Consider the following 25,233-nt stretch of genomic DNA (forward strand, 5'->3'; position numbering starts at 1 on the left):
TGTTCTAGTCACATATCCAAAACACAGCCCAATACAAGCTATTGTGAAGAAATTTAACTCTATCCCAGACAAAAACAGTACAACAAATAGGAATTTACAAAAGAAAACTCACAGCTACATAAAGAGGATTGTTAGGTTAAAATACTACCTGCTGTACATTATCATGGGTCTGACACCAGAGGGTAGCTGATGCTCCCACAGAGGGTAGTTGTGCCCTCCATCACACACCCCAGCCCTTTGCAGACAGCTCAGTTACCTAGCACACCTCAGAAAGTGCTACAACTATTTGTAGGCAGTTGACTCTCACCCTCTGAGATTGCATTCAGGTGATCTTTTCAAAGCATTTTTCAGATGTCCAAACCTCATGATTCCACATATTAATTTACTAAATCCTAATCATGACAGAGTGGTGAGATGAATTCAGTAAATTAAAATACCAATATAACAGATGGGCAGAGGAAATAGAAAAATGAGCAGCAGCAAGTAGAAATTTGAAGCTACTTATTACTTTAAAAATTTGGTAAGGGAAGCAGAAATCATTAGGAGAAATCCCTGGTTTGTAATGCTTAAAAAAGTTACATGATGATAATGTGTTAGTGTCATAATCAAAAGCCACTCTACAATTTGAATTGCTGTTGGTATTCTATCTGGCATCTTCTAGAGCAAAAAATTACTAGTGTATACAATTTATTGGAGTTAATATTTTCCAAAAGATTTCAGCAAAGAAGAATTCGGGGAGATCCAGAAAATTGAAAGGTGCTAAAACCAAGAACTGGGCTTTTCACAGATAAAACAAATTTGTCTATAAATCTATAGAAAGAAAGAAACAAACAAACAAAAAAAAACAAAACCCAAAAACCAAAACTCCACCACCGTACAAAATTGTATTTAATTCTGGGAAAAAAAAAAAAAAAAAAAAAAAAAAAGGAAGGGATAATTATTATGGTATTTTTTGTGACTATTCAGTCATGATTTGTCATGTCACACATTTTTGTGGTATCTGTAATGTTATTGACAGTGAGTTTATGTTTTACCTCTGTTATGGATTGACACTGGCCAGCATTCTTAACCAGTGTAATTATTTTAGGTAGTAGTTTTAAACCCAGAGTTTCTTTTACTAGCTGAAGTAACTTTGAAAAGTTCAGTTCTAATGGATCTACTATCAAAAGAGTTTATAGCAGATTAAGTGAAAGATTACTTAACTCTGATTGGATAACCTGTCCCTGTTTTGAATATTGCATTAACCTCACTGTTCTTCCAATCTCCTACAAGTTCTGCTTACTCTGTCTGGCTTTTGGGCAGAGCACTTGGAGGATGAAAAAGCTTTTTAAAAACAAACAAACAAACAAACAAACAAAAAACAAACAGAAAAAGTCTCTCCCCAACTTCTCCTATTCAAAATCCTCAGAATGCTGAGTAAGAAAACCATCTTTGGTGATTAATGTGACATGGTCTAGTGTGAGATGTCCCTGCCCAAGCGGGTTGGAACTAGATGACTTTAAGGTCCTTTCCAACCCAAACCATTCTGTGAACCCAGGACAGAAGGGAAGTGGGGTGGGAGGGTGGGGAATGCTCTTTCCTTACTTATAACCATAAAACATTTAACTAGAACAGCAGAAAGGATTTGCTGGTATAGCTCTACTGAAAACGGAGCATAACCAGTCAACAACTTTCACAGGTAAGTTTGGATTTACAAAATCTATGCACAAGCTATGAACACAGTCTCAGTTCCTAAACAGCATTCACAACTGAGATAACACAAAAATACAGAATCATAGAATCATTTTGGCTTGAAAATACCTGTAAGATCATTAAGTCCAACTGCTAACTTAACACTGCCAAGTCCACCGCTAAACCATGGGCCTAAGTGTCACATCTACACCTCTCTTAAATTACCTCCAGGGATGGAAACTCAACCACCTCCCTGGGCAGCATGTTCCAGTGCTGGACAACCCTTTTGGTTTGTCCTAATATCCAGTCTAAAACTTCTCTTGTCCTATCACTTGCTACTTGGATGAAGAGGCTGACACCCACTTTGCTACAACCTTCTCTATGGTAGTTGTAGAGAGCGATAAGGTCTCCCCTCAGCCTCTTTTTCTCCAGCTCCCAAAACTAAATGCAGAATTTGAGATGCGGCCTCACCAGTGCTCAGTACAGGAGGATGTTCACTGCCCTGGCCCTGCTGGTCACACTATTGTTGATACAGGCCAGGATGCTGTTGGCCTTCTTGGCTGCCTGGGCACAAGCTGGCTCATGTTCAGCTCTATCAATCAGTATCCCAGGTCTTTTTCCATGAGCAGCCCTACAGACTTGTGTGTCTAAGTGGTGTAGCAGGTTGCTGATCACTTCCCCTTGGATTATGGGGGCTTCATTCTGCTGCTCCTGTCTCTGTTTTCCAGCTCAAGAGGCTTGAGAACAATTGGTCTTAGTAATTGAACACTGAGGCAAAAAAGGCATTAAGTATCTCAGGCTTTTCCTAATCATTTGTCGCTATGTCATCCTTATCCCCAACATCCTTAGCCCATCTTTTGTTGCTGATGTATTTATAGAAACATTTTTTATTCCCTTTTACCGCAGTAGCCAGATTAAGTTCCAGTTGGGCTTTAGCCCTTCTGATTTTCTCCCTGCTTGGCCTCGTGACATTCTTGCAGTCCTCCTGAGCTTCTTGCCCCTTCTTCCAAAGGTCATAAACTCTCCTGTTTCTCCTAAGTTCCAGCCAAAGCTCTCTGTTCAGCCAGGTCAGTGATCTTCGCTGTCAGCACACGGGCATGACCTGCTCTTGCACCTCCAAGATTTCCTTCTTGAAGAATGTCCATCCTTCCTGGACTCCTCTGATGCTAGGGGCTCCCTCCCGAAGGACTCTGTCAACCAGTCTCCTAACTAGGCCAAGGTTTGCCCTTTGGAATTCCAAGGTAGCAGTTCTGCTGAGCCCCTGCCTTTGCCAGGAGTTGAAAGCTCTTATCGGAGAGCTGCCAACCATCACATCACCCACAAGTCCTTCTATGTTTGCAAAATTATAAACCTTTAGCTAAGATTATTTTTCCCTAAACATTATTATCTCAGTTTCTCACTCCTGCTCAATGGACAGTCAAAACTCATGTCTTGTATCTCATGCTGGAGCAGATAAATCACATGTGCTACAATGAATCAGCATAAGTTGTTCTACAGATATTTATAGTTCTAATACATGAAAAACTGCCAGTGGAACAGCTATGCTGTCATCTCTAGGGCCAAAATCTTGTTACCAGCTGATTGACAGAGCACTAAAGGAATAAGTAGCCTATGAAAACTTACTGTCTTAGTTTTCTTTCATTCTGCAGTCTTTGTAGGAAAAAAAAAAAACCCACACCCAAAAACCCAAAAAAACCCCATCCACCTTCAGAAGCAGTGTCCCAAAGACCAAATTCAAGGACTGATGTTTAGTTATCAGGAGAAGAATTAAAAGGACTAAGTAGGAAAATTATCCGAAGGTGACATTGCTTTGGAATGGGAACGTGAGATGACATATGTCCTTCTTTACATATGTACAAGCCAACTTAGTTCAAAAGGAAATAATAGAGATGGATCATGTTGAGGTAAATATGAGAGGAATGGGAAGAATGACATATATGAGATGTATGTGTATGTATAGTGTGTATATATCTCAAAATAAAGGGGCACTATATATTGGACTATCAGATATGAAAGTGACACAGAAGTCAGGGACCTTCACCAGCATTTCTGTAGGAAATACTACTATATGATAAGTAAAGACCATGTCACAATGGCTATTCAGAGCTGCACCACCAGATTTAAAGATGAGATTCATTTTGAATATTTGACATTGCAAGCATTTATTCTGAATGCCCTTTGACTTGAAAGCTTGACTTGGACTTTTGTCTTCTTTTAAGGTTGTTTCTGTTCGCTACTGAAATATATTTTTGAAATCTGAGGGAGAAAAAACCTTGCCAGATTTCTGGATCTCAGTGATTTATAAGTTTAGATAAAATACTCTACTGCTCTCCTTTTATCTAATGTTATCATTAATATATTTTTCTTACAGCAAACACATTTTTACTGAGCTGTTGAACACTAGTAATACTCATAACAAACAAAAATAATAGTGTCACAGATATCTTAATCTGAACATAATTTGTTCTTGAGCAAAAGGTCAAAAGATCTGCTTCACAGTATATAATCCTGTGCATTTCTTCCGCTGCCCTCTGTTATTTAATAGTAGTACCAGCGGGAACTCGTTGTCTCCCTTCTTTTTACAAAATTCCACATGTATTTTAAACCTGTATATCTAAGTCAATTTATATCAATAATTTAGAACTGAATGCTGAAACATGCAATAATTTCTGGTAGGCATTGAGAAGAGGCTTAACTAAAGCATTCCGGTATTTAGTTCCAGACTCCTCACTACAAGAAAGATATGGAGTACGGGTTCAGAGAAGGGCAACAAAGCTAATGAAGGGCCTGGAGCACAAATCTGGGCAACGGCTGAGGGAGCTTGGTGGGTTTAGTCTGGAGAAGAGAAGGCTCAGGGGGGACCTTATCGCGCTCTACAACTACCTGAAAGGAAGATGGAGTAAGGTGGGGGTTGGTCTCTTCTCCCAAGTAACAAGTGATAGGCCAAGAGGAAACAGCCTGAAGCTGAACCAGGGGAGGCTTTGATTCGAAGAACTCGCCAAGAACTCGTCAACAGAGTTTAAGATGGCAAACAGGTATTCTTTATTGCAGCACTGGGTGACACGGGGGATATCTCCTCCTAATGGGTCTTGTCCCAGCATCAATCAGGCTGCTATTATATTGTTGCTTAATATACATATTCCAGTACAGATTTCCAGTAAATGACATACATGTTCATAACATTTCCCAGAACTACTTTACATAGGTTTACGCCTATTTCCACATGCTCACAACAACATGGTAGTGATCTTTGGGACCCTGGTCGTCGTTTCTTCATCATCTTCACCACTTCATTCTTTGGCTGAACTTTAGGTGTGGAAAGTCCCCTTGTCAAGCTGCCCACAACTAGTCCAGTTCTAACTGGTCATTGTGAAACATTTATCCAAAATGTTTCCTTCTTGCTATTATTATTTGCCATCAAGGTCAGAGTTGCTTAGCTACAAAGCAGAACTAAATTTACTTATGTACAAAGACGATATTTCATTTTGTATTTCAGTGTCTCAGTTTAGATTGGATATTAGGAAAAATTTCTTCACTGAGAGAGTGGTCAGACATTGAAACAGGCTGCCCAAGTGTAGTGGTGTAATCATCGTCCCTGAAGTGCTCAAAAACCATATAGATGAGGCGCTTAGTAACATGGTTTTCCCAATCTAGCTGATTGTATGATTCATTACAGCCCACATCTGCAAGGATTTATACACCCTGGGCACCTGCGGGAAGACACAACACACTGCAGTTAGAAGTGAGCATCCTCAGAGCATAACGCGCAGGTACAAAGGTGCAATGCTGGACCTGGTTCTGTCCCGTCACTGATTTAAAAAGGCAGAAAGCAGATACTTGCTGGAGCATGCGGGATTGGAAGGCAGCGTTGACAGCCAAAAAATGGAGGAACGCTTGTGGTGGCCTCAACGCTTATGTTACCTTACCACTGCAAAAACTCAGCCCATACATATGATATGCTTATACACTGTTAACACTCCACTCACCCGTCTTTACACACACAGTGCAGTTCAACAACGCACGGACACCCGGACAGGCTGCGAGCGCAGGCAATGTCAGATGGGAGACTCCGGCGGTCGCGGGCCCCGTAGGGCCGCGCCCCACCGGCTCTGTGCCCGCCCGCTAGCGGCAGCACCACCATGCAACCGAGCACCGCCCCTTCACCGCCCCCGGGGGAGGTCAGGGCGGCGGTAGCGGAAGCTTCTTCCTCCCGGCGCGCGTCCCGGAACCAGCCCCGCCGCGTCCCGGCCCGTCCCGTCTTGGCTCCGCCGCTTACGGCCCCAGCCGGCAGCATGACAGCGCCAGCCACCGCCTCCCGCAGGTGACACCCTCGGGCCCTTCCGCCTCGGCCGCCTCATATATGGGCCACCTGCTCTCGAAGGAGGCCTGCAGCCTGAGCCGGGACCGCCGCTGCCGCCGCGGGGGCAAGGTGCCGCCGCGCAGCCGGAGCTGCTTCCTGCGTGGGCCCTGCATGCTCTGCTTCATCGTGCACAGCGCCAGCCCGCCCGCCTCGGAGCAGCCCCTGCCCGCCGGAGACCCCCGGCTGCCACCGCCGCCCTACGCGGCCCTCGCCACCGCGGAGCAGCGCGCCGCCTGCCGCCTCCTCCGCCTGTCGCCCGCCGCCTGGGAGCCGCGGGGCCGCTTCCAGCGCCTCCTTCTCTCGGGCCTGCTGCCCTCCCCGGTGCGGGGCCTCCTGGGGACGGCCAGACCATCCGGCGAGGCCGCTTCGGAGATGGTGTGCAAGCGCAAGGGGGCCGGTCTGCCCGCCTGCCCGCCCTGCAAGCAGCCGCGCTGCGCGGCCGCCGCCGCGGCGGAGCCGGAGGCAGCCTGCCAGTGCCCGGCGGAGGCGCCCCTCTGCGCTCTGCCCGCCGCCGACGGGAGCGCGGCGAGCGGTGAGTCCACACCGGCCCGGGGCAGTGCCGGGAACAGCGGCGGAGCGGACCAGGCCGCCTCACCGCTCTCCGCGCCTGAGGAGGAGGAGGCAACTGGGGAGAAGGAGAGGGGCGGAGAAGCGGGCTGCGAGGAGCCGCTGGAGCGCCCCGCTGACTGCTGCCGGGAGCCGCCGCCGGATATTAACCAGCTACCGCCTTCCATTCTCCTCAAGGTGAGTAGGGACGGCCGGGCGGGCCGGCTCCCTGCCCGCGGGGGCCCGGGACTGGGCCTGCAGCGGAGAGGTCGCAGGATGCTTGTGCCCCGGGGTGGGCCCGGTGGGCTGTGGGGGCGGGGGTCAGTGCAGTGCCGCCGCCGTTCCAACCTCGCTCGCTTGGCGTGTGGGGATCGTTAGGGGAGAGGGTGTGTGTTCTGGTTTTGTTTAGGTATTCTTTCTCCCTTTGTTTTGGTTTGTCGCGGTAAACAGCGTTGTGAATCGTTGACTGGAGGTAGAGACCGACAGAAGTGCAGCAGAAGCTGCCCCGTGAACATTCTGAGTCTTACCTGTCAACTTACTTAAAATGTGTTCTTTGCAGGTAGCTTTTTATATCGCTGATGGAGTACTTATCGAGGGGACAGTCACTGTATTTAGTGCTTTTGTGTAGGTCATAGATACATAGGCGGATTTTCAATGTTGATATGGGGGGGGTGGGGTGGGGAAGGTGTTACTGTGTATTTTGTATCAGTTTTGGCTTTCACAGTTTCGCAGCCTGTAGCTGTCTTGGATTACATGTTTTCATAACCTCACTTCGTATCTTCCAAGAACTTATTTCCTGTCCTTTTTGCTGTCTCGTTGTTCCTTCATGCTGTTCTTTTTTGAGAAGACCTTTCCATTTTTAAGCTACTCTGTTGATGTAGTCAGTATGACTTTCTTCAGCTAAACCTTAGTAGAAAGATGAGTCTGGCTGGAACTGAAGCCTGTGATGTTTTCTGTAGGTTGATATGAGTGTGCCTTTATGGTTCGGGGAGTAGTGTTTCAATATTACAGAAGCTTACTCTGGGGTCAGATGGCTAAATTTAAAACAGGGCATGATAATGGAGGGGTCTGAGACAGGTAACTCTTCCTGTTCTTGGTATACTGCTAGCTGTACAACACCAGTGTAGGAAGTACTTTCTTTACTCTTTTGTTGTCAAACAATAACTTCTCCTTAAAGTTGCTCTTCAGTACTTAGCTGGACTTACGGATTGCATTGGTTATTTTGGTGGGTTTTGGGTTGGTTGGTTTTTTTTTTGTTGTTTTGGGTTGGTTTTTTTTTGTTTGGTTTGTTTGTTTGTTTGTTGTTTGGAGTTTTTGTGTGTTTGTTTGCTTGGGTTGTTTTTTTTTTTTTCCTGCTTCCATAGCATCCTGGTCAGGTTTCTGACTCGATTATACAGCTGCTTAAAGGCCTTCACATGCTGAGTCTTGATACAGATAGACTATTCCAAATACAATCCTTTCTTCAGATGTACAACATTACAATGAGAGGATGTGAGCCAAGTACACCTAGTCTAAAGTTTTCACAGCAGGTGCTGAAGACACAAACTTTAGTAAAAGGACAAGAGATTTCATCCTCTGAAGTCCTGGGAGACCGATCCTGTTGGTTTATTTATTTTTTTTTTTTTCTGTTTCCTTCACTTGATTCATACCTCTGTGACCTCCAGATTGTGCTAGTGCAGGAGTGGCTGTACCCATGTGTGTCAAGAAACGTCGCAGGAACTCCTAAGTAATGGCTGGTCACTTGAGAGGTGTCTTGTCGTGGGCTACTCAGATGCTGTTCTGCTGTAAGCAGTTGCTGAGTCTCCCCAAAGTGAAGGATATGGAATTGGATGGAAGGCTTTGTCAGGCTGAACTTGGCCTGCAGATCATTGGAAGGGCCTACTGAGCCAAGAAGTTCATAATGCAGTGTGCCAGTTGATCCTGTTCCCCTGGCTGGAGAAGAGGTCTCTGCATCTGTATGGCAGGGGGAGGGGGGAGAGAAATAAAAGAATTGCAGTTCTACAGATCAGACAGGCTTACAGGTTGTTTTGCTTTTCGTTTGGTCATTGAAACATGAATCAAATAAAAAGTGTTACACAGTGGGCAAAATTTAATCTTTAATCTTTGTGGGTGAGGGTGGTTACTTTGACTAAAGGATAATTTAATTCTGTTCCCTTTGGAATCTAAGGGGAGCTAAGGGATTAAGGTCAGTCAGCTTGACTGTAACCTAGACACACGTGAGTGGAAAAAAATCAGGGAGCTGTTCGTAAGCGTGCAATAAAGAAGATGACAAAATCTTGTGCTATGTATCACTAAGTTTTTAAAACTTTGTGCTATATATCACAAATCTGTACCTGTTGTAATTTCACTGCTATTTATTTCTGGGAAAGCAGAAATAAATCCCCTAGTTGTACCTGTTACCTGTTTGCAGTGCTGTTGTTTAATTGAAAAAAGTGAACTTGTGTAAAGTGGTCTGCAGACTGGGTGAGCTTAGTAACAACGAGTGAAACACATCAGGTTTCCTTTTGAGCTGTGTTAACAGGAACTGTGCATGAAGAGTATGAAGAGCTTTCTCTGCTGTGCTTGGTACTTTTAAAGCCTGTGCTAAAGTACTGCATTATGCTGTGGGCTATGGCGTCTCCTTAAAAGAAAGCAGACAAATTGGAGAGGCATCTGAGGGGAGCTAGAGGTCATGGAAAGGTGGCAACGTGGCTTGTGAGGTAGTTAGAAGATTCTGCTAAAGCTGAATGACATCTCTAATCAGAAAGGAGACAGAGATGCACTTTTTTTTTTTTTTTAAGAGAAAATTGGTGGAAAAAATCGACCATGTTCTTGTCCTGTGTCAAATAAAAAGAAATAAGCTTAATTTGATATGAAGGAAATTTGGATGAGATACTTGGAAACTGACAGAGTGTGAGAACATTTAGGTCTTGGCAAAGATAGCTTCCTGTCTCTGAGGTTGTGTAAGGAGTTGGGATTTTTTTTTATTCTTTTCTTAACAACAAGGGGTAAGTCCTTATCAGGGATGCTTGAGGTGTGTTTGAAAATGCTTCAAAACAGAAGGGTCTAGAACAGATGATGTTTTAAATGTCTTCTTCCTTGGTTTGCTTTGAATTCTATAAAGTATGGACACATGCTGCCCTGCAGCAGTGGGCCTGTCAGTTTCATCATAGAGCTAATGCTCTGTGAAGGGAGAAGTGTGTTTTTAATTTAAATTAAGGTTTTCATAAATATTTGAAGCACTAGTGGCTCCTTTTCTTGCATCTTTAGTCAATTTTTTTTTTTTTTTTTAGAATCATAGAATAGTCAGGGTTGGAAAGGACCTTAAGATCATCTAGTTCCAACCCCCCTGCCATGGGCAGGGACACCCCACACTAAACCATGCCACCCAAGGCCTCATCCAACCTGGCCTTGAACACTGCCAAGGACGGAGCATTCACAACCTCCCTGGGCAACCCATTCCAGTGCCTCACCACCCTCTCAGTAAAGAATTTCTTCCTTATATCCAATCTAAACTTCCCCTGTTTCAGTTTGAACCCATTACCCCTTGTCCTGTTACTACAGTCCCTGATGTACTTTCCTTGTTCTTCCCTTGCTGTAAGGAGTCCTATGTTTGCTTTGGTTGCTGTAATAATGTACATGCTTGCTTCTGATAATGTTGATACTAAGTGTAGTGTTGCTATTACTGTCCTAGCACTGCATTTAAGATTAGCTGAGTGATACGAAGTAAGTTTGATAGACCAGAGGCAGACCTTTGGTCTTGTCTTCTGACTTCTGGATGCTGGCATTTATTTTTAATAAACTGGTACCTGAGAAGACTGGATATACGTGTTATAGTTGCACTGTTTTTATTTTTTTTTTTCCTAGCCTAGTCAGGAGGCAGAGATATCAAAAATATTTTGGATTGGACTTCATCCACAAGTTCATGGAGTCACTGCAGTAATACCAGCTTTCTTTTCTTTTTGTGTTGGTGTTCTGATCATTTTGCTCTGTCTAGAGTTTGTGTTGAGACTTAAATTTTAGTTAAAGCATGGAGAAAAATGGAAAGGGCTTTGAAACTTTGTGGCTGATGCAGGGAGGTAAATGTTCTTTTATTTGAATTTTTGTTTTAATTATAGCTTTTCTCCAGCAATGGACAACACAGCAACACTGTGTGTTGGTTTTTTTTTTTTTTTTTTTTGTCTTCTCTCCTGAAACTAAGTGTCACCCTGTAGTTGCAGTGAGGAAATGAGCCAGCTTTAATTTCACTATGCTGTTGCTCAGCTTCTGGAAGTGCAGCTGAGGGGTGTAGTTGTGAAGGAAAAATGTGCCGGAAGATTAGCCACAAAAGCAAAGATAGTCTATCGCCATTAATTCAATATTAATGTTCTGAAAGATGTCCTGATATGTTTTGTGATTTGTTGCAAAATTACAAAGATAAATATTTTGCTTTCCACGGGTGTATGTGTAAAGGTGGCTTTCATGTAGGCATGTAGGTTTTCACATTACAGAATGAGTTATGTGATGGAGGAGACAAAAGCCTTGGAATGAAATTTCTGCTTTTCCTGAAGGCAGATTAGGTGCCTTGACACTCAGCCCCTGTGGCTGATAAAACTTTTCCTAACGTAGTGTATGTGTTGCTCAGCTTGTTCTATGTCCCTGAAGCTATGTATTGCTGCATGGAGAAAACTAATAGGTTACTAGTTGTGAAGTGCTTGAATCCAAAGCAAATCAAATGTAACTCTTGCTTTCATTTCATATTCACCTGTTTCTTTTGTTCAGGGTGCCTGACCTGTGTTTGATCTTTCACAGATTTTTGGTATGTTTTAGTGTCTCTGTTTTTGTTGTGGAGATGCAGAAGCAGCATAAGTGTCTTTCAGTGAGGACAGTTGCATGACTGGGAATTAAAACTTGATCAGCCCCTTCAAGTAAAGATATCTTGAAGGCCCCTTCCAAACTAAACCATTCTGTGATTTATGTTATGATTCTATGACACTGTCCTGGGTTCAGCGGTAACAGTTATTTTTCTCCTTCCTAGTAGCTAGTGCATTGCTGTGTTTTGGTTTCAGAACAGTGCTGGACAACACACTGATTGTAGTTGCTCATTAACACCCTGATGTAGGACTTTTCAGTCTCATGCTCTGACAGTGAGGAGGGGCATAAGAAGCTAGGAGGGAGCAGACAGGACACCTGACCCAGAGTAGCCAAAGGGGTATTCCCTACTGCAGCATGTCATGCCCAGTATATAAACTGGGGGTGTTACACAGAAGATATCGACTGCTGATATATAATCAGGTTGGGTATCAGTTGGCAGGTAATTGTATTGTGCACTGCTGCGGTTTGTTGGTTTTATTCCTTTCCACTTTTCCCTGTTTAATGTTCTCTCCCCTTGTTATTTCCCTTAGTAGTAGTAGTAGCAGCTTTATTATTATACTTTAGTTGGACTGTTCTTGTCTCAACCTGTTAGTTTGCATTCTTTCATAGAATCATAGAATAGTTAGGGTTGGAAAGGACCTTAATATCATCTAGTTCCAACAGCCCTGCCGTGGCCGGGGCACCTCACACTGGAACCGTGTCACCCAAGGCTCTGTCCACCCTGGCCTTGAACACCACCAGGGATGGAGCATTCACAGCTTCCCTGGGCAACCGATTCCAGTGCCTCACCACCCTTACAGTAAAGAACTTCTTCGTTGTATCCAGTCCAAACTTCCCCTCCCCATCCCACCTAGAGTGGGAGAAAAAGGGGTGAATGAGTGAGCAGCTGTATAGTTCTGAGTTACCAGCTGGGCTTAAACCGTGACAGAAGTGTACATGATTGAGTATGATTTTCAGGAATTAAATGTGGTAACTAGGGGACCTACTGCCCTCAGAAAGTTATCTATCATAAGCAGGAGTTAAATGAACAGGCTTGGGGGTAGAAATGGTTTTAGCTTTCAGCTGTATGTATAAAACATATATCTTTTGGGGATATATATTGGGAATTAAATAACAATTTAAAACAATTAGAAAACAATTCTCATATATATTGGGAATTAGAAAACAATTTAAAACTCTGGATAATCAGTATGTATCTAGAGAATGAAATGGGTGTTGAGGATCATCAAAGTGAGTTGTAGCTTTTTATGCGTTAGTGTAGTATTTTAACCAGCAGCTAGGATAATCCCTTAATGTAAGGATGATGTGCCACCAAACTGGAATATGCACAGGCTTTGGTAAGTTCTAGATAGTGTAACTCTCTAACATCTTCTTTTAACAACTGCAAGCTCTGAAGAGAAACGTGGTGTTATTTAGAATCCTTTTGTGGTTGGAACTTGCATAGCTACTGCAGGCAATAAAATGGGCAAGACTTTGTCTTTGAACATGGACTGCTTGTGTAACCTCTGTGGCTACTCCTGTCCATGCTGGAACTTGAGTAAGGACTTTGTCAGCAGCTGCTCTCTCCACTGGTGGCTTCACACTGAGGGTTATTTCTACAAGAAGCCAATTTGCAGCACCTCTCTGTACGCTCCTTGCTTGTCTCTGCAGCATGGACTGAAAAATGACCACAAAAGCTTCCAGACATTTCTTCCAGAATAATATTGCCTGTACAAAGTTCTGTGTGTGTTAAGTACTGAATCAAACTTGCTTCTTTTTTGTTTCAGCATTGCTACTGCTGTGTCTCGTGCAATAGCAAAGCAGTAGAAGTAGATTTGTGATTTGTGTGGGCTTTCAGCTTTTGATAGGATGGTGGCTGGGACAAGAATTATTTAAGGGTTTTCATATTCACAGCTGCGGCTGGATTAGCAAGTCTTTCCAGTTTTGCTATGTTCTTGTTTTAATAACTGCAAGCTCTCATTTCTCAAAGTCAAGGTGATCTTTCTTAAAGAAGCATATTTATTTCCCACTGTAGCAAAGATTATTTAAAGTATTTTATAGTGACAACCTTGGCATTCCTTCTTAATATTAACTAGAGTCAGTCTGATGTCCATCTGAACTAAATGTGGGTCATATTGTCCTATTCTCTTCAGAGGACTTTAACTGTTGAGAGATCAGTCTTCTGTTTCATCCACAAGTATGGTAGTAGGAACTGGAGTTTCCCCCAGCTTTTACTAACTTAGAATTGATAAGGATCATCAGACTCATCTTTTTGTTTTTTTTAATACTTAGAATTATACTTTTGCAGTATGAATGTCAGATGCCAAATTGCCACTTACTTTTTCCTCGCTTGACTGGAGCTGATAGTGTTTTCATTAGGTCACTAATACTAATGACAAGTATTGATCACTTCCATGCTCTGTGCACAGATTCACCATCAGACAGAGAGCTGCAGGGAGGAAGCAGGCATTGGTTGTTTCGTCCACCTGTGTTCACCTGATTCCTTAAAATGGCCGTTGATTCTGGTAATGGTCAAGCCAAGGCCTGCAGGAAAACGGATCATATGCAGTCCTTCAGCACTGCGAGGGGTCTTGCATAAGAAATTATGAGTTTTCCATAGCTGGAAGAAGATGTGAGTGATAAACCTTGCAAGCATTTGCACAGGGTGATGAATTTGAAATTTGGTGGTGTGTGGGTTCCCCCCCCCCCCGTTTTACTCCCCACATTGTATTTTGCAGATCTTTTAGGAATTGTCAACCAACTCCCCTTAGCCAAGGGAATCTTACAGGGATATACATACTTAAAACTGCTAAGCTAAGCCACTCCTAGAACAAGGGGTTAGTAATGGTTGTCCCTGTTGACAGTTGATTATCCAGTCTGTTCTGAAGACTACCCAGTGATGGAAATTCTGTAAGTTTACCAGGTATTATATTCCAATGCCTGATTATCCTTAGGAGTCTTTAACAATTTTTGAGTGCCCTACCCACCACAATGAAGATGAAAGTCATCTGTCAAGTTTCTTTACCGTCTTTGGCATCCCTTTTCCTTGGTTAAACATTCCTAGCCTTTTCTTCGAATGTTTTCATGTTCTCTAGAGATCAGTGCTTTCCTATGGACACTCTCCCATACTTTCAGATTTTCTTGAGCTCGTTGCCCTGAGATTGGCTATAGTGCTTCTGTTTAGTACTTGATGTCCTTATCAGTTTAGTAGGAGGACTGTTTCATGTTTTGCAGTCTGTATTTTTGTGTAGGTATCTTAATGCTGTAATGGCCTTTTTTCATGATAGGATGACATGTAGATTAAAGTTCATTTGTAGTTACAGGGTACCTTTGTATGTAACTCTTGACAGACTTTATTAATAATCAACAGCTCTTCAGAGGAAGGGCTGAATATAATAAATTCAACTGCAGTTTAGAAGCCTGCCATAGAGTTACTGTTTATTTTTTTTTGTTTTTGCGGACTGCTGTTGTGCTCAAAACCTTGGGGCACAAAAACCTGCTAATTCTATGCTTAGTTTCCTTGTATGACACTGATTTGCTCTGTTGATCTGCTCCACTGTCCCATGCCCTCTTCCCACAAGACTCATGTTTTAGTACTCTTGTGACTCTTTCCAATTCAGTTAAGAGCAGGAATGAAAGCACCTTGTAAACGACTTGAAAGTAACATTGAGCTAACATTTCTATTCGTAATTCTTCAGGTGTGCTATCTCAGAAGCACATTTGAATTTGTCTAAGAAATGAGTGCTTAAGTAGGAAACATTCGGTTGTTGGTTGTGCTAATGTGACTTATTAATATTGTCAGCTGTTGTGGAATATAGATATTTTTTTGTTATTGTCCTTGACTAATCATGTTCTGGCAAGTTCTAGAATGTTGCAATGTTTTCTAATTCATTTGTTTTACGAGATCGGTTAGGAATAAAATATTTCTGTATCAAAATATGATTACTTCTGACAATTAATATTTTTTCCCCTTTACAGATATTTTCCAACTTATCCCTGAATGAGCGTTGCCTTTCAGCATCACTAGTCTGTAAATATTGGCGTGACCTCTGTTTAGATTTTCAGTTTTGGAAGCAACTGGATCTCAGTAGTCGTCAACAGGTATGAAGACACCATATTTTGACTGCTCAGAATTTGTTCTTAGAACTTGTACTTTAACCAAAGGTGAGCCAAAGAACCACATAAAATGGTGATGTCTGTACTTTCAGGGATTTTTCTAGTAGAGACTGAAAATATCTGGACCCTTAGATTAACTCTTTTAAATGTAACTTCTTCCAGCTGTTCAGTTTTTAAACAGTGTGAGCTCAAGTACTGTTCGAAATGAATTGTAGGTGCCTGTCTTGGGTTTGCATCAGGTAGTGGTAGTTCCATTCATAAGAACAATCAGATTTCCTTTTAATTGAAGGACGCAATTAATGAGCTTTTCTAAAGATGCCCTAGTTTGAAGAATGGTCACATAACTGGTGCTTGCTCTATTTGTTTTTAACAAATTTTCTTTAATTTTTCTTCAACTGATTTGGCTTCTACTGATCACAAAACAGACAGTGTTTTTAGGCCTTTACCTGATCCTAGTATTAAATATGTTTGGGGTTCATGGATTTAATTTAGTGAGATCCGTACAGGGCCTAGCCTGAGTTTGCTGAGAGTAACTTTCCTCCTTGGAAAACTTCTTTTAAGGGTGTCTGTGGTGTTTGGCCAGCTAGTTTAGCTTTCTTGTTGTTCAGTTGCTTGCAGAGATTTATGAGTTTTAGGCAAATATAGGGTGTAAGGAAATGAGTACTGGAAGGTCCCATTTAAAGCAGCAGCAACATTAAGTCCTCTGTGTTGGACATAAAGAATGTACATAGGATATTATTTTCAAATCACCAACGCATAAGAAAGCATGCAAGTTCTCTTGCTTTTAGAGTTAATAGGTAACATATTTCTGAACCATTATGGAAAAATCATATAGTAGATGGTCTGTTTTTTCTCAAGTGACTCCAAAGCACATCCAGACCACATGTCCGTCTTTCTGGCCTGCAGGTAGTGTGTGCCAAGTTAAGTCTTTTTTTTTTTTTTTTTTGTCACTATCTTGAGGGGTAGCTTTATTTCTGCTACATAGGTTTTTCATGGTTTTGCCTGTTAGGTATGTTGGGATCTCAGTAAAATTGAGTTCTTAAACCAATATTAAGCAAAAATGTTATCCTTCTGTGTGTGGTGGTGTGGGTTTGGTGGTTTGGGTTATTTTGGTTGTTGTTGGTGCTGTTTGTTGTTTTTTTTGTTTTGGTTTATTGGTTGTGTGGTTTTTTTTTTTTTTTTTTTTTTTTTTTGAGGGGAGTTGTTTGTTTAGGTGGTGTTCTTGGTTTATTTTTTGTGTTTTTCCAATTTGTCATATTTTCTATCTAACAACTGCCTGATGAAATAGCAAGAAAAAGGACTAGACTTGCTACTAATGGAAAAGTTTGAGTGTAGCAAAGTGTTTGTTTCTCAGCTGTTTAAGAGAAAGACTAAAAGGATTTTGTGCTGCTCTTTTGCCCTCTCCCGGCTTAAGACTAAATCTCATCTATGCTAAGTGGTGGATATATATTCCTGAATGGTTTTGTTAGAAAGACTTGGATCACGTGTCACGTCAGGTGACTAAAACTTTTAAAGTGAGGGAGTTCCATGCATTGTCTTACCTGCTTTGGTTTTGTTTGTTTTAACTTGGAATTTTGAGCATGAAGAATAACTTGGGTTTCTTTGCCTGTTTTGTAGGACTGGCTTCTTTTAAAATTATTGGGATATTAACTAAGTACAATGTGTACAAGTGTAAAGGGGGTAGAACCTTTTTTCTTCAAAGGATCTCTGGGAAAATAGTGCATGTATCTGTTTTAATGGTCTTACATATTTTAAGTGTTAGTCTATGAAAGTGTTCTGTTTCAAAACTGAACAAATAACATGAGGAAACTTCTAGGTTTTATTTTTTTTCTTCTATGTTCTTTCCTTCTGATCCCTTTCATTCGCTGCTACCTTTAGGTGACTGTTTTCTACTGTTAAAAACCCCATTGGTACCTGCATTGCTATGGTATTTATCCACTGGCAGCTGGTTTTGGATGATTACCAAAGCCTAAATAGAAAAACTATTGCATTTCAGGGACCTATAAACTCTTTACTTCTTTGTAAATGCTACCTTAGGTATGTAAGTAGAGTGCCGCTATAGAAGGGCAAGCAAGTCCTATTTTTTCTAAAGCTTGGAGAATTGTCTGAAATATGAAGCAGACCATTAACTCAAAGAATTGGAGCAGAATTCTTTTAAAGATAACTGTGAAACTGATTATGCCAGTATGCTCTTATCTTGGGAAAACAAATACTTTCATTCACCCAGGAGCTTACAAAACTGCATCTTACAAATAGTAGATTTTGTGCTAATAAAGTTAAAGATGCTTATGAAAAACAAGTTAAATTTGAATATTTGGATTTTCTTTGCAGGTCACTGATGAACTGTTGGAAAAGATAGCATCAAGAAGCCAGAATATTACTGAAATCAATATTTCTGATTGTCGCAATATATCTGATACAGGAGTGTGCATATTAGCAATTAAGTGTCCTGGACTCCTAAGGTATACTGCCTACAGGTGTAAACAGCTTTCTGACACCTCTATTATTGCAGTTGCCTCTCAATGTCCTCTTCTTCAGAAAGTACATGTAGGCAATCAAGACAGACTCACTGATGAAGGCCTGAAGCAGGTAACCATCCTTTCCATTGATTTCTTTATAAATTAGTATTTTCCAGCTTCTTGCCAAGTACAAGAAGTGACATGGAAGAAGGTACCCTCCTCTAGTATTTAATTAAAATGAGATGACCTCTTTGACTTCAAAAATTGCTTTATGGATGTATTTTCTCAGTACAATAAATGTTATTTTCCAGAGCCTGTGTGTACTTTTTTAAAAATATCCAAGCATTGAATGAATGAAATCTTCAGTTTGACATCCTGTACTTCACCTCTGGCTGATTCATTTTTGCTGAGCTTAGTTGCTACTTGGAATCAGTGCTTAAGTAACTCTTTTTGCATCATGAAAGCCAAAGGTGGCTGAGATCTTTATTTACTAGACACACGGGATGTTTTCATCAACTCTTTCTGTTATGTTGAAGGAGCATTTAAGGGTAAACTATGAAGTAGTTGTGTTCAAAATGCTCTAAGTGGTCTAGCATACAGGCATTAGCTACTTATATATATGCTCAATAAATAACTTGGTTCTTAGGTGCTGCTTTTAGATCCGTTTTGTTGACTAGTTAACTTCATTTTGTCATGTATGTAATTATAATCTTTTTTGTTTGTGATAGTACTTACAAAACCTGTAAAGAAGGATAATTTTAAAGGGGTGGCAGGGAAGCAGCAAGCAAGCTGAATTCCCAACTTTCCAGTTCAGTCAAATCCCGGTGGCTTTTTTCGTTTTGTTTTGTGTTTGATTTTTTCTTTATTTTTTTTTCCTTCTCCTTTATTTTGAAATAATTATTTTGATTTCTTTAATTGCAGCTGGGTTCAAAGTGCAGAGAATTGAAAGACATTCATTTTGGGCAGTGTTACAAGATCTCAGATGAAGGAATGATCATTATAGCTAAAGGCTGTCTGAAATTGCAAAGAATATACATGCAAGAAAACAAATTGGTAAGTACATGTCATGATTTTTTTCCCCGCAGTGTTTTCATTGTTAGAGCTTTCTTTTGCTTTTCATTGTCAAAACTTTCTTCTGAATAGCTGCTTTTTGCAGTGAATTGCTTAAAAATATTGTCTAGCTGTGAAAATTTAGGCTCTACATAGAGAGCTCAAATGATCACTCAAACTAGAAGTTAAACTAATGCTAATTCACATGCATATTAACTTTCGGGTTCAACATGGTGTTACATGGGAGTAATTGTTTGGAAGATGACCAGTATGTAAACGAAAATGCTTAGTCCATGCGGAATGTTTCTTTTCTTTATACCACTATGTTTTCCTGCAGTAAAAAGTGCATATTTACTGAAATGAAAAGGTTTTTGGAGGCTGGGTTCTTGATTGCTCTGATAATCTCTTCTTGAAATATGTCACTTTCTTGTCAGGATGCAGTAGGGTAGTGTGCCTGTGCTGGTAAAAGGAAGCAATAAAACTGTCTTGTGTCCTTAATTTTAAGTAGTCTTTGAAATGATTGGTTCTAATGTGAAAAGCTGATATCTGCTAAATGGTATAGTAGAACACTGTCTTTTTTTATTTTTTTTTTTTCAAGTAGGTAGACAAATTTGCTTGCACTGAAATTCTTAATTATGAGCTGACATCAGGGTTATAACCTTTACTTTGAAAGCTGTTGAACTGAAACAAATAAATTGTATTTGTAAGGAAACAGCATACCTTGTATTCAGTCATTACGTATTTGGCTTCAAGTGGAAAACATGAACTAATGCCTGAGATGGTTCATTTGAGAATGGTTTCTATTTTAAAAAAACCACAACCTGCCATTTATTGGTTTCAAAGAAATGTAGAAGGTTGAGAAATAGGAGCTAATGACCAAAACTAAGATCTTGGAATGGTTCATATGCAGAAAAAAAGAATGTGTCCTCTCTTTCTGTGTCAAAACAAAATCTTGAGTACTGTCAGCATTAGTCCTTGTAGTATTTATCTTAAGCCATGAAAATATTTTGTTTAAAATAAATAAATAGAAATGAAAATTCTGAGGAGTGTGGAAGGAAAGCATACTCCTGAAAAAATTAACTGGAAGAAGGTAGGGAAATTCAAAGTATTATTTATCTTTGAATGAAAGAGAAAAAACTTTTGCGCACCTAAGGTCTGCATAGCTGTACATGGAGCATTACTTAATTGTACATAAAGATTGTTTTATATACAAATGCCTACATAAGTGCATGATCATTAGAGAATGTTCTTATAGATACGTATTGGACTTCTTTACATTGAAGTTTTTATTCTCTTTATAGTCTGAAATGTAACCTAAGAAGTTGACACTACAGTTGTTAACACTTAAAAGTTTTATGGTTTTGTCATCTGAAATGTCATCTAAATTCTCAGTTGAAATAGGACATAGGAAGTATTTCCCTGTTTTTAAGACAAATGGGAAATATGTTCTTCACTTGCGTTTTGTTTGGTTGCCCTCATTATTGGAAATGTAACATTAATTTTTCATTAGAAATAAGACAAAAATGCATACTCTCAAAAGTTTCCTTTTCATTATTTCATCATTTCTGAAATTTTGTCAACTGACTTATGAAAACTAACCCTTTGCACAACTTTTCATGAATGTAGGGGTTTTTTTAATGTGTAATGTTGCTTAAAGCTGCTGCCTAATCTTAATTTTTAAGGAAAAAATAAACTTGGGTCAGACTTGGTTTAGCTTTGTAAAGTCCAAGTTCAGCTCCTTAAGTCTTGGACTGGAAATGCGAACATGAAATAATTTACAAAACTGTGAACTCCGTGGTGCTGAATCTTTAGAATAAAATAACGCTGGAATGATCCCACTAGATGACAAAGCTGCAGAAACTGATGTGCTTTTCCCTTGCTAGGGGGAAGAGACTTTCAGATCTTTCTGGAAGTATAATTTTGTGTGAAAAACCAAGACAACTTGCAAGAAATTTCATGCAGTTGTAAAAGAAACATTTTCACTTTCCAAAATAATAGAAAGACAAGATACGCATTGTTTAATGCCGTGGAGTTAGCTCACAAGGGAGTCATGGTTGGTGGCAAATGATAATTCCACTGTTTTGATTTGTCAAATTCTGTGGGTTACATTTGTTTCTAAGAATGCCTTCTAAAGTAAAACCACTGTTAATATTTGCTGTGGCACTTCCTACACTTTTGGGGAAGAAAGTGGTTTGAGAAAACATTGTGTGTTTTCAAAACTACTAAGTATTCATTGTCTGAAATCAAAATATTCTGTGGCAAGAAAAGTATTTGACATATGAGTTTGTGTATCTGAAATTCATAGATGGTCAATCTGCTATAGGAAGAAGACTCCTTTCCCCCCTGCCCCCCTTTTTAAACAGCTTTTCTAGCTTCTGTGTAAATATTTAAATCTACTCTGGGTGTTTCATATTTTCTTGTTTCTTCCTTTTCAGAGGTGCTCAAAATCATGTGACACTTACAAGCAATTTCTATTGATTTCAAAATGTGTAGTCCATTATAAATGGTATGTGATGCCTGCATTTTCATGTAGGCTTGTCTCGGGCTAGTGGATTTTATACTTCAAAAATACATCTATACAGAGGCAACCATCAGCTAAATAATGCCGTTGTGAGTGCTACTTCACAGTGAAATGTGGATCAGGGAATAGAGTTCAGTTGCTTCATCTGTTGCTAAGTAACTCCATTACAAGGCTGCGGAGAAGAAACAGAGAAGGAAGAATTCATGTTCTGATTGTTTAATATGCTAGGCATTTCACAGAAAAATAGACACTTTCCTTCTTTGAAATGCTGATCATGTTGTGGTAATAAGTGAAAGCTGGAAACAATAAGTGGGTGCAAAGTGATGTATGAGGAAAAAGTGAACTTGACAACACAAGGTTGTTGCTTTTTGCGTAACTGATTCGTATCTCTTCATAGTGTGGGGTTTTTTTGTTTTGGTTTTTTTTTCCTCTGTCCTTTGAATGGAAGAATAATTATATGCAAAGCGTCTTTTCTGAAGAATCTGTCTGATTCGAAAACCTAGTAGGGGAGAAAGCCCTAAAATATTGCAGGACTTGCTAAGTGTGCTTGTACATTGAGTTGTCTTTCCTTATGTGTTCCCAAGCAGTCTGGTACAATCAGTCAGTCTCACAGAAATTTAGTGTAAATGGAAGAACAGATTATAACTCAGTCCAGAAAAAAACTGGGGAATTTCCTAGCTTCTTGGCTGCGTTTAATTTGACTTGTTGTTTTATGATTATGTCTGGAATTGAATGCTGTGAGTATAAGTTTCATGTTTGCCTTGTGAATGATTTTAGTATGAATGAAGCTGGTGGAAGATGGATTGGTTAATTTGTTAACTTTCTGTCAAGTGCTTTTTTTGTCGTTAAACTCCAGATAGACAGTACGTAGCTTCAGCTGCAAATTGAGAACTGCTTCACACTGACATGCAGTACTGTTACTCAGTACTTTTCATTGCAGCCCTCCCTAGAAGAATGAAGCCCTAAAAGGTTTTAAAGGTTCTGTGACTTCTTTGTAGAGAGATACAGAGCATGTCTGTTGATTACTAAGTGCACCCTAAGGGAAGGATTGCTCCCAGGAACTATTTTGTACAAGCAGTTTTTAAACTCTACACTTGGTTATTATGAATAGATTAGACCTAAATTTGAGAACTCTTTTTAGGGCTGGGAAAAGCCTTCTCCACTTAACTGTGTTGATTTTACACACTAATTTGTTTTTAATTAATAAGCCTTTCCGTAACTGAGTGACTTAATGGCTAAATTATAGCAGAAGGGTTGCTGAAACTTAGCAGGTGGCAGTTACAGATTTGTACCTCCGTGTTCCACCCATGGTCTGTGTTCTTTCCTGGTGAATTAGCGTGGATGAGGAAGAGGAGCTTCTAAAGTTGAAGAGCGATGGACTTTCAGATACTGCAACAGGATGACAGCATTCTAATAATACTTTCTTCTCTTCCCATATTTTCTCTTTTTCAAGGTTGTGTAGGGGTAGATGTGAAGTAATACTGCAGCTAAGCTACTACAGTTAGAATGCTGACAGCATTTTTCCCTTTCCAGTGAAATGATCTTGTGAAGTTGGTGATTTAGACAAATCATTTGTCTGATGGTTTTCAGATGTGTTAAGATGATTATAATCTAATTTGATTACATTTCTAGTATGACTCTATCCACTCACAGTAAACACTGTTTGCTGTTTAGGACATTTAAAGATAACCTGGTTTTGGCCCAGGTAGCACTGTGTTTGTGTCCTGAGTTCAGCAGTACCAGTCAGTTTTCTCCTTCTTAGTAGCTGATGCAGTGCTGTGTTTTTGACTTTGAATCTGGGAACAGCATTGATAACACCGATGTTTTTAGTTGTTGCTAAGTCATGTTTACTCTGACCAAAGGACTTTCTGAGTCTCATGTTCTGCCAGTGAGGAGGGGAAGCCAGGAGGAGGCAGAAACAGGACACCTGACCAAAACTAAGCAAAGGGATGTTCCACACCACACCATGTCATGCTCAGATCCCACATTTTTCAGTATACCATTACTCTTGTCTCTTGTATGTGTGTGTGTGTGTGTGTGTGTGTATACACACATATGTGTATGTGTATATATGCACATCCAAAACTCTTCCCAGCTCTCAATCGTACTCCCACTAATGAGGATGCTTTCCTCTTCCCTCTTATGTCTCTTAGGAGTTTTGCTGGTGAAACAGAACAGGGAAGGTCTTCAGCAACCTTCATTATTGGGTGATTTATCTTTCAGCCTAGAAGCTAGAGCCTTGAGTATTTCCTAGTTCCTTTCCCCATTTATTGGCAGGAGAAGAGGATTCTTCCCTCTCTGGTGACCTACACGTGTGGTTTGCCACATGTGTGTCTGAGTTACCAGCTGGTCTTAAACCACGACAGTTCGGTAATGGTCTTTGTCTTGCTCGATGCGTGAGAGCACTTTTATGATAAATATTTTACAGATATGATTTAATGGTGTTTTTAAAGATGAGTATTCTATTTGTGTTCTGCCTACAATTTGTGCTGTGACCTCATGGCAGCCTTCCAGTATCTGAAGGGGGCCTACAAGGATGCTGGGGAGGAGCTATTCATCAGGGACTGTAGTGACAGGACAAAGGCTAATGGGTTCAAACTTAAACAGGGGAAGTTTAGATTGGATATAAGGAAGAAATTCTTTACTGAGAGGGTGGTGAGGCACTGGAATGGGTTGCCCAGGGAGGTTGTGAATGCTCCATCCTTGGCGGTGTTCAAGGCCAGGTTGGATGAGGCCTTGTGTGACATGGTTTAGTGTGGGGTGTCCCTGCCCATGGCAGGGGGGTTGGAACTAGATGATCTCAAGGTCCTTTCCAACCCTAACTATTCTATGATTTGACAAACTATAATGCTTAGGATGTGTGAATAATATACTTTTTTATTTTCAGTAAAAAAAGAATTAAGATGGACTAAACCAGACATTTCAGTTTTATGTCACATAAATACCTAAAATACCCTTTTTAAGCATTGACTGGAATAAACATAGTATGAAAATCTGTAGGACAAAATAAACTTCTCATGTTTTCTGAAGAATCACAGCATAGTGTAATCTTGTTTATTTATCGTTACAGTTTTTTTACTGAGGTTTTTTACCTCCCCACCCCATTTTTCTTCGTACACATCAACTACAAACTGCTTAAATTCAGCAGTGTGGCCTGTGCATGACATAGGGCAAATGTGGGAAGGAGTACTTTTCTTTGGGTTTAGTCCAGGCAAGCTGACTGAGGAGAAAAGTCAGTATTATGAAACTTATAAACTGCACATCATCTGATGATGTGAGCTACTAAAGTTTAGAATATATAGAAATGCTTTGCTTTTTTTCATTTGTAACAAATAAACAAAAGAGACTTTTGGGGAAGGAAATTCCTAGAGAGTGTGCTTTACATATAACTGCTTAAAACTGTTCTTCTGCTTGGAGAAATTTCAGAAAATGAATCAGTTGCCCATGCCTATTTATTAATACATTCTCAAAATACTTTCTCACTAGTTTATTTCATTGTTTTGAAGTTGTGAACTGTAACTTGTTGAAGATTTCCTCCCTTCTCCCCCCCGTTAAATTAAAACCTCATGTTTCCAGGAGTGTTGCTGTTTTTTTTTCTAGAGATAGGATCTACATATAGGACAGGTTACTTGCTAAACATATGCATACGTATTAAGGATAATGCCAATACTGAGGCTGATTTCTCTATATGAGCGTTG

General features: G+C 40.4%; 1 protein-coding gene across 1 annotated transcript in view; it reads left to right on the forward strand.

Annotated features, from left to right (window-relative positions):
- Positions 1 to 5,565: 5,565 nt before the first annotated feature.
- The window catches only part of FBXL17 (F-box and leucine rich repeat protein 17), a gene marked incomplete at its 3' end in the record, with an annotated part of 196,769 nt that continues 177,101 nt past the window's right edge, over positions 5,566 to 25,233 (forward strand). The window contains exons 1-4 of the mRNA XM_080638340.1: positions 5,566 to 6,775; positions 15,368 to 15,490; positions 17,837 to 18,094; positions 18,886 to 19,017. Of these exons, the coding sequence (XP_080494466.1) occupies positions 6,032 to 6,775; positions 15,368 to 15,490; positions 17,837 to 18,094; positions 18,886 to 19,017 (1,257 nt within the window). The 5' untranslated portion in view covers positions 5,566 to 6,031. The remainder of the gene's footprint in view (positions 6,776 to 15,367; positions 15,491 to 17,836; positions 18,095 to 18,885; positions 19,018 to 25,233) is intronic.

The sequence above is a fragment of the Psittacula echo genome (genome assembly GCF_963264785.1).
Source record: "Psittacula echo genome assembly, chromosome: Z".
NCBI lineage: Eukaryota > Metazoa > Chordata > Aves > Psittaciformes > Psittacidae > Psittacula > Psittacula echo.